Below are 10,094 nucleotides of genomic sequence, written 5' to 3'. Positions count from 1 at the left end.
AAAAAAAACCATTAAACTAACTAAACTGTCTTATGTTGTTTTTTCTTTTTTTGTATATTGTTTATTGTTATATTCAACGACTCTAATGAGTAAATCAAGACCATGATATATATATATAGATAGATGTGTGTGAGTGTGTGTGATGGGTACATGGCTTGGCTTTAATTGCAAAGGGTTGTTCTGATCTGTAGTTTTCTTACCAAACACAAGGTGACCAAAACTTCACGTCTCCTTGCTCATGATTTCGTTTCCCTGATCTGCACTTTATGATCCATACTCAAGAGATGAAATCATTTCCATTAAAACAGGCATTTAAGAAAGAAGTGAAATAATGTGCATGCATGGCAATGAATCCAGGCCAAGTTCTGAAACTTAATGATGACCATTGAAACCATTAGATAGCTACAGACTAGTCTACGTAGTCTCTCAGAGTCAGAACCACGTACGTACATACATCACAGTCATCCTTCTAATTATAATAACAAAACTCAAGACACCCAAAAACATTCGGAGAAGATACATGAACATGAATATTCAGCCCCTGATCCAGAAAAAAGGATCAACAGTACAGTCAGTCACAGTCAGTGGCCTATCAATTCTATTATTCTAATTCTCTGATCATGATCCAGCTCCTTGATCATGATGATCATGTCGTACGTTTCTCTAAACTAATTAATCTTCAAAACCAACTTTCTTCCAGATTGCATTCCTCACCCGGCGCAAGTCCCTCCCTTTCAAAGTCCTCCCTATCCCTTCATGAACCGACAGAGAAGCGCCTCGAGTCCTCTTTAAATACTCATGAGGAGGAAGCCTGTAATTGCCATGGCTTTCGTCGTCGGCGGCGGCAGCGTCAAAATCTTCGTCGCTGTCTCTGTTTCGATGCTCTTCATATTCATCTTTAAGAATCTTCGACCAGTCCGGTACGTTCAGGGGCAAGGATGACGATGCTGATGCCCGCGGGGCGGTCCGGTCTCCGGTGTTGTCCATCTTCCTAGGCGCTTTCTTTGGTTGTCGCGAGATGGGCAATGTTCTTTTGTTCTCCATTGATGGTGCGACATGATGGTTAATGGAACTACTCCAAATATCAGCTTCGTCGAACTCGATATCAGAGGCCATTGGGTTGCTGTCTTTGATATCATTAGAGATTGAAAAGATGGACTTGAACTTTGAATGGAAGGTTTTCCTTGATGCCATGGATGAATGCTCTGAATTAAAAGTAGTATAGCAATATGTTCTATGACTTTTTTTTTTTTTTTTCCTTCTCTATTCTGCGTGCTGGTAACTCTTCATATTTCTGCTTTTTATAATGCTGTAATGGATAAGCTCTCGTGTCCTTTCTCTCTCTCGTTACAAACAACTAGATTACTACGTAGTCAATAGAAACGACACGAAGTGGGCGTCCTCATCTTTTTAGCATGAGTCCCACCTTTTGATTGCTCGTTTTCTTTGTCTCCCTTTTTTTTTTTTAAGTTACAGAAAAGTAGACATTGAGTTTTACGGTGTTAATATATATATATAATATTAATTGCAAGAAATTTTTAATTATTTACTATTTTATATTTTATAAAAAATATTTTTACATTTTATAAAAAATACTGCACATTTTATAAAAAAAATTATAGGAATAGGATATGAGAATGAATAATAGAATAAAAACTATATATATACAAAATTATGAGTAATGCTACACAACTTCTCTAATCTCTACACATTATATTTTTTTTAATTTTAATATAATTTGATATTTTTTTGAATTTTTTTTTTGAGTTTATTCTTTTTAAAATAATTTAATTTTTTTATTCATTATTTATATATTAAATATTTAATAAAATAAAAAAAATAAAAAAATATATAATGTGTGGAAGTTGTGTAAATTATAAAAAGTTGTGTAGATTTTTTTCAAAATTATATTAAATTCAAAGGCTGAGTTCATCGTAAGCTCATGTGGCTGCCCTCACAGTAGACTTTCTCAAAATTAAAATTTGTTTAAGGGAGAATGGCACGTAAAAACATTTTGTTAAAGAAACATCATAGTCACAGGATATTTAATGTACTGAATTTAAAATTAAAAAAAAAAAAAAACATCACGTGAAATATGTTGCAACTACAGACTGATATATAACCATTCATTAAATATAAACTAAATCCTAAGAAGATATCAAAGTCTTTAGAGAATTATTTATTTATTTATTTAATAATTAAAAAATATTACAGGATAATACATTTATAATGAACAGATCTTCTTGCTAAACTACCTTATTTATATATTTAGAGATAGGAACGAATTTAATGATGTACCTAGTACTTAGTGGACACGTGGCGAAAGTAAAATCCATCGGCAGTTGGTTGGATAGAGAGAGATTTTTAATTTTTTTCGTCTAATCTTTCACTTACTGAAGTGGAGGGTCCAAAAGGTGTGGGCTCCATTTCCCATCACCCTCTGAATTAAAAAGATCAAGATGTCCATGTCGTGACACGTCACCTACAAAAACGCCCCCACAATTTTCTTTTGTCGCGACGCGGTAAAGTGGCCGTATCCTGCCGCTCCTCCTCGATATGGGAACAAGTCGTCTCACTTATTGAGCAGCATGGTGTATATCAAGGTTACCAGCTGACAGCTGTTGCTGGATCAGGCCGATATATAAACATCATGCGTGCGCGTTTCTTTACTGCACGTGATTCTTTCCATTTTAGTGAATCTATATAGATAATCCAATGAAAAATATATGGTGAAGAAAATATTAATTTATCTTTTTTAAAAGTGTTAGATTTAAAAAAAAAATAATATTTATAAATTAATATTTAATAAATCATATCAATTTATAAATTTATTTTTTAAATTTATTCATAAATCAAATATTTTTTTAAAAAAAAGATGGTATATCAATTTTATTAATATTAGAAAATGCTATGCTTCAAAGTATAAAAAAAGTAACATTAATGTTAGAAAGAAAAAAAAAAAATAGAAAATGAAAACTTAAACCACAAAAACATAAGCGGAAAAACACCAAAGAGAAAAAGAAAAAAACTAATATTAGAAGAAAACCTAATACACAAAACGATAAATAAATAAATAAATTAAGCTACATCTGAAAAAATATCTTAAGAGATTAATGTAGATGTGGCATTTTATTCATTAACTATATATCTTAAGAGAAAGATGACAAAGTGATCAAATTTATCAAACTTAAAATCATGATAAGTAAAAAGTTCAATAAGGGCAAATGAACATTTTAACTTCAAAACAAACCAAGTGGACCAATTTATATTTCACCTTAATTTATGATTACGTGTCAAATTCAAACTATATACTTGTATGTATATATAATGTGTTTTTTCTTCATACATATATATAAGAAAATTATTTATTTGTTATCAATTATTTCTTGTGAGATTAATTATTTCTTTTGAAAATGAGTCTGTTTTTATCTTAAATGATCATTTTCGTCTCAAATAATCTGTCTCAAATATCATTTTTTTTTTTTTTTTGTAGTGATATATCTGTGTGTGTAAGTATGCATGCATGCCAACTATTCTCTTCTTCATGCCATTTTTCATATTCATAGATTAGTGGAAGGGTTAAGAGAAGAATATATAAAGTTATCATTCTTACTCTCTTAGCGACACTATATCCCATGCATGCATGCAATAGGTTACACTTCTAAATGTTCTTGGTCGCTTAGGATTTTATATATATATATATAATGATATGGAATGAGCCACGCAAGTCATCTCAAAAGATCCTTTTGAAACATTATTAATTAATTATAATTATACAGACAGCCCAATAATGGTGTCATGCAATATGTGTTAATGATAATATTTTTCTTGCATTAAAAGGATGAAGCTGCGTCTATTGGCAATAATTGGAGTGGTTCGATTACTTTAAAAAGAAGAGCATTGCATATGCATGTGTGAAGTGTGTTTGATGACTTTTGTAGTACTTATCCAGAAAGAATAATATTTTGATCTTTACCTTTTGTTGACCACGAGAATCACGATTTTCCCCTATTTTCGTCGCAAAGTAGATTTGAGTTTGATGCATTGTCGGTGTATGTATATAAATATATGGATTACTTGATTGTGGGCTCCATACTTCGGCTTGCCAAACAGTTGTATCAAAATGGGTTATGAAGTGAGAAAGACGTACGGGGTTCTATTTGGTCGGTTAGGTGTGTGTATGGTCGGAAAAGGTCAAAAAAAAAGAAGAAAAAAAAACACTATAATTGTGTCACGCTATAAAAAGAGAAATAATATTTATAGGTATAGACTGTATAAGTGTTGTGTATTGCTTTTGAAAAGGATGAATAAATAGGAAACTTAAATTAAAAAATTATTTTTTTAATTATGGATCCTACTCTTTTTAAAAAGAATGCATAATATTTACATAACCTATGACTATATCTAACACTATTCTTTTAAAAAATGTTATAGGCAAAAGGGTGAATTATTGGGATATTCAATTATGTGGACATACATTGTAAAGGATGTGTTGTACACTACCAACCATACGGATGACTCTGCAGTAATGAAAAGATGGCACTTGTCGCCCTGTGTAAACTCTGATGCAAAGTCAATAACAATATTAGGATAAGTGTATGAAAAATGAAGATGAGAAAATGTTTGTTACCTCTAGCAAGTTATTTATAGAAGGATCTGGCATGAAGACGACTAACTCTAATCACCAATCTCATGTGCTTATCCTTCATAATCCCTTATTAACTGGAGAAGATATCTCCTGTTTTGTAGTTGTTATCTTACTCATGATATTTATGTCCAACTATGGGCCTCATCTCTAGTTCTTTTGAGTTATCTTATCTTGTGACTGTGGTTACGAGCCCTCTATATGTGGGGCTCCTAGCTTTAAGCTTCCAATAAGCCTTCTTAGACTTATGGATGGGCTTGGACTTAGAGATGAGCTCGAAGCCTAGGGGTTTAAATGTTCCCTTCAGTTACCCCGTAATTTTCTTTGTGCTAGCACATGAAAAATTAAATATATATATATATATATATATATTTTTACTTACCCTGCTAGTCTATAGGCATTTATTCATTATTTTCCTTATTTTGGCTATAGTCCATGTTAGGTGGTGTGCAACAACCTCCACCCTTTCTTTTTTAGGAAAGACGTGGTTTGCGTCAGCCATAACTGTTCCCGCTAATTTGATGGTTTTAAAAAAGAAGTATAACTGCTGGCATAGCCAACCCTCTAGATTCCCAAGAACCCTCATGATTACCTTTCTCGGATGCGCTTCACACGCCATTTACTTCTTGTAACCTCTTTCTTTACTTATCTCTTTCGTCTTCTCCTATTTCTTCATATCTCCCTTTGTTTCCCTCCAGTTTCTTCATTCTTCTTTTCTCTTCGGATTCCTTCGTACTCCTCTCTGTTTTCCTTGCATTTCATTCTTTAAGATATTTTTAATGTCTAGTCATAACTTTGCGAATAAATCCCCCAAACAAAAGCCCGAATCTTCTCTCGCCTATCAACCTAATTCCTTTGATGGGTATTCATTTTTTTTTATAAGTAATTCCTTTGATGGGTATTCATGGTGCTTGGTTCTAGATGTGGAAGATGTCGTAGAACGATGGGTATTCATGGTGCTTGGTTCTAGATGTGGAAGATGTCGTTGAACTGAGCGAGTCATTCTGCATCCTTGAGTCCATAGACATGAACATTCTGGAAAGGAGGTGCATAGATGAGGAGGGCTATGGTGGGGATGTAGCCTTAATAATTTGCACCCTAACCCACAGCCCTCGTCTCCCTATCATCCTCCCAGTGCATGATGTGCTGTATTTCTTGAAGCTTGCTCCTGCCCAGGTTTATAGTAAAGCATGGCTATGTGCGCCTGCATTGTCTTCTGCTGCATTTTAGAGCCCCTTTGAGAGAGGTACCTGACTTTACGGCGAATAAATTCCTTTATTTTTTACAGGGAGGTGTCCCTTTCGGGGAATGTTTGCAACTTCCGCATGCATGAGCAATGTCTGGCGGCCTTTGAAGTACATTATTCCAATGCCAAACAGTGGACTAGTAAATTTTTCTTGATTTCCCGTAGTGGCTGGGAGTATCCCGCCAATGAGATGCTCATAAGGGATTACCCCGTTTCTGCCAACTGGGGGCATATCCCTAATGATAAAAAACTATTATTGGAGTTGACTGATAGTCAAAAAAATCTTGTAAACCTTGTTCGTGAATGGGCGAAGGACCACGACCGCGATGGTTTGTGGTCAGAAGACCTTTCTAATTCGAGTATTGATAGATTCTTGTCGGTGCCTAGTCGCATCCATGTCATGGGAAAAAACTTAAATTGGTTCCCCTTCCAATGAAATGAAGTGCTCCCTTGACTGGAGGACCAAAGATAAAGCGCCCTCGTAACAAGGACGCGACACTTGTTAGTGTTTCTGGTTCTCTTGGGAAGTTGCCGCAGAGGGTGGACGTGGATGTGACTGTTCTTGGGGAGATTACGCCGGCGCGTCCCCTGTTAAAGCCTCTGCGTCAGCAAGCCCAGGTCTTGACGACTTGGGTGCTTTGATAAAGCAGGCCATCGAAGACCTCTCATTGGCCTATGATTTTGGACCCCCTTCAGGAGATGATTCTGTGAATGCCTCTTTTGAATTCCCCTCGATCCCTGCTGTGAACCCCGAGTCTAGCGGCGGTTGTGATTTGAATGACATATATGCCGCCTTTGCTTTGGGCGTATCTGGGGAAAGGGTGCCTGATGTTCTGCCTTTGTGGTTTGTTACCAAAGATGTAGGTGACAGAGTTGCCTCTTGTGTGTGTGTGTGTGTGTGTGTGGGAGACTCTTCCCCGCATTCCTTGCTTAGAACTATTATGGGCGGTGAGACTCCGTCCACATATCAGGATAGGGTGTCCATCCCTTCCCCGATTCCGTCATCATTTGGCGGGGATGGGGTTGTCACCCCTCATGAGGGCGGCAGTGCCCTTGAAGATCAGGTGGGCCCTGAAGTAGGTGCTCAATGTCAAGATCCGGTTGGAGGGACGGAGTCTGCCGAGATGAGTTAGTGAGGGAATAGGTTGGCGCCCGTCTTGAAGATGTCCTGTCTGTGCCCACTCCTGAAGTTACTGTGGCCCCAGACCTTAGCTTGGGGCGGCCAGTGTAGGCTGAGGCCAATGCAATGGGGGATGCCAGTCGGGTGGAGGATGTTGGCCCCTTGCTTCTGCACCTCCATCAGAGGCAGTTGTGGAAATGACCAGACGCCTGAGGAGAATGTTAGCTCCAGTAAGGTTCCTTCTTTCCTTTTTCTTCATGTTTGTATGTAGGTGCCTTTTGGTGCTTGTATGGGACTTTATCTAGCTTTTTGCGCGTTGTGCATAATGTAGAGGCTTTGGCGTCTTGGATCGAGGAGGAGAACACTTTTTTTGAGGAGGAGGTTCGTGAGAGGCATAAGTTCTCTTAGTTTGCTAAGCAAGAGAACGACTGCCTTAAGGCTGAGAAGGACTACCTACAAGGCTATCTGGAGCAGTCTGATGGTTATGTTCGGTCCTTGGAGGCTAAGCTTGACTCTCTTCGTGAGGATTCATCCAGCCTTCGCTCCAAGCTCCTTTGTGTTTAGAACCTCCATGCCTGCGATAGGTTTGCCTTGCATATGGCAGAGATGGAAAGAGCGGTGGAGGTGCTACGCCTTAAGGGGGCGCTGGACTTTTTCTCGCAATCCTGGTTGGACGCTGAGAGAAAGTACCAAAAGGCGGCTGTTGCTTTGGCTTCTTCTGACAATAGGCGTGAAAAGGTGGCTAAGAAGCTAGCTCAAAGGAAAAAGGCATTCTGGAAGGAGTGCCATGAGAAGGACACCAAGATCAGCGAGTTGCAAGGTGAGCTGGTTTAGGCAGAAGCCAAGTTTGATAAGTATAAAAAGGATCGCATGGGAATTGACACGCACCAAGATAAGACACTAAATAGTCTAGCCAGGTTGGCTCAGGAGGTGAATGAGTTGAGGGAGGCACAGGGAAGGTCAGAGTCTGAGCTTACCGCTGCGAACAACGAGATTGTTCGACTGCATCCCTAACTCTCCACTGCCAGAGCTATTCGGGATAGGGCTTTTGGATACATGTATGGCGTAGGATTGGCGTGCCTGAAGATGCACCTGTTGGCCAACCCTCAGATCGTTTTGAGGAATCTAAACTTGGGAGACTTCAAGCATGATGCCGCTACCTATCAATATGTAGATTCATTTGATGGGTCGGGACGTGATGCCAGACTCCTTTCCTAGTCCCCAACATCATGAGTAAAAAAAAAAATCCTCTATTTGTAATGATTTTTGGGCCCCTGTTTTGTAAACCCTTTATGTTTGTGAACATTCTTGGATTTTGGGTTTTATAATGATTCTATGGCTTACTGCTTGGAAATTATTTTTGGTTTGCTGCTTGGTGTGTGGTTTATTTATACTGCCTTATTTCTTCTTGTGCTTTTGTTCTTCCCCTTCGGCAGTATGATTAACTATTTAGGCCACCACGCCTTCAGGCTTGCCTTTGTACTTGAATTAAGTGGTTGGTTGTTTGTAGATGTGGGGGTCGTGGGGGTATTTTAACCTCCACACCTTCGTTGATCGCATTAAGAGTGTGCTACCCAGGTCCTTTGCGCCTGGTTTGGTTGTGTTGTGAGTATTCAATTTGCCTTTTCATTGCTAACCTTGGAGAGCTGATTGTGGGGTCTTTTGGCCACTGGCCCCCCACGCCCATGTCGGTTGTGCCATGAGTGTGCAACTCATCTTTTAGTGGCTAACTTTGGAGAGGGTCGTGGGGTCTTCTGACCTCCACGCCAATTCAATTGCACCGAGAGTGTGTAACTAGTCTTTTAGTGACTAACTTTGTAGAGGGTTGTGGAGTCTTTCGGCCTCCACGCCCGTTCGATTGCACCTCGAGTGTGTAACTCATCTTTCAGTGGCTAACTTTGAAGAGGGTCGTGGGGTCTTCTAACCTCCACGCCCGTTCGATTGCACTGCGAGTGTGTAACTCGACTTTCAATGGCTAATTTTGGAGAGGGTCCTGGGGTCTCTTCACCTCCACACCCATTCGATTACACCGCGAGTGTGTAACTCGACTTTCAGTGGCTAACTTTGGACTAGGTCGTGAGGTCTTCTGACCTCGACACCCGTTCGCCTCCGCGAGTGTATAACTCGACTTTCAGTGGCTAACTTTGGATAAGGTCGTGGGGTCTTTTGATCTCCACGCCCGTTCGATTGCACCGCGAGTATGTAACTCGACTTTCAGTGGCTCACTTTGGAGAGGGTTGTGGGGTCTCTTGACCTCCATGCCCGTTCTATTGCACCGCGTGTGTGTAGCTCAACTTCCAGTGGCTAAGTTTGGAGAGGGTCGTGGGGTCTTTTGACCTCCATGCCCGTTCGATTGCACCGCAAATGTGTAACTCGACTTTCAATGGCTAACTTTGGAGAGGGTCGTGGGGTCTCTTAACCTTCATGCCTATTTCGTTTTCATAGTAATGGATTAAAGTATACATTCCAAAAAAGAAAATTGTCTCTGAAATAAATATAGATGCATAAGGAGATAAACTTTCTATGGATAGAACCTTTTTAGGTGCTCGGCATTCCACGGATGCTGCAACTTTCTTCCCTCGTTGTCTTTAAGTCGGTATGATCCTCAGCAGTTGGTAGCGGTTACTACGTAGGGCCTTTCCCAACGTAGACTGAGCTTCCTTTTATCTTGGGTGGTGACTCCTGCTTCTTTTAGGACTAGGTCGCCAACCTTAAATGACCTTGGTTTGACCCATTTGTTGAAATATTGCTTAGCTTTTCTCTTGCTGAGGATGTTTTGGACCTCTGCTTTCTCTCTCACTTCTTCAAAGAGGTCTAGTTGTTCGCCAAGAGTTTGATCGTTCTTTGTCTAATCAAAGTGGCTAGTTCGGTATGTTGGTAAGCCGATTTCTGTGGGGGCGACCGCTTCACTTTTGTATACCAAAGTGCAAGGTGTCTTTACTATCAAAGTTTTTACCGAGGTCCTGTAAGCCCATAAGACTCTTGGTAGATTTTTTGCCCATTCACTCTTTCGATCGCTTACTTTCTTCTTTAAAATTATGAGTAGGGATTTGTTTGTTGATTCTGCTTGATTGTTTGCCTGT

General features: G+C 39.2%; 1 protein-coding gene across 1 annotated transcript; it reads right to left on the bottom strand.

Moving 5' to 3' along the window:
• Nucleotides 1–345: 345 nt before the first annotated feature.
• LOC109016720 lies at nt 346–1,271 on the bottom strand. Its single transcript, XM_018999099.2, has one exon. The coding sequence runs from the start codon at nt 1,192–1,194 to the stop codon at nt 673–675; it is 522 nt and encodes a 173-aa protein (XP_018854644.1). The 5' UTR covers nt 1,195–1,271; the 3' UTR covers nt 346–672.
• Nucleotides 1,272–10,094: the final 8,823 nt, after the last annotated feature.

Source organism: Juglans regia, chromosome 4 (assembly GCF_001411555.2).
Source record: "Juglans regia cultivar Chandler chromosome 4, Walnut 2.0, whole genome shotgun sequence".
In the NCBI taxonomy this organism is placed as follows: domain Eukaryota; kingdom Viridiplantae; phylum Streptophyta; class Magnoliopsida; order Fagales; family Juglandaceae; genus Juglans; species Juglans regia.
The sequence above is the reverse complement of the archived record's forward strand: the minus strand, read 5'-3'. Positions and strand labels throughout refer to the sequence as shown.

Bases quoted from the DNA above. Each gene is read 5' to 3' on its own strand.
- LOC109016720 (XM_018999099.2), bottom strand. From the start codon at position 1,194: ATGGCATCAAGGAAAACCTTCCATTCAAAGTTCAAGTCCATCTTTTCA.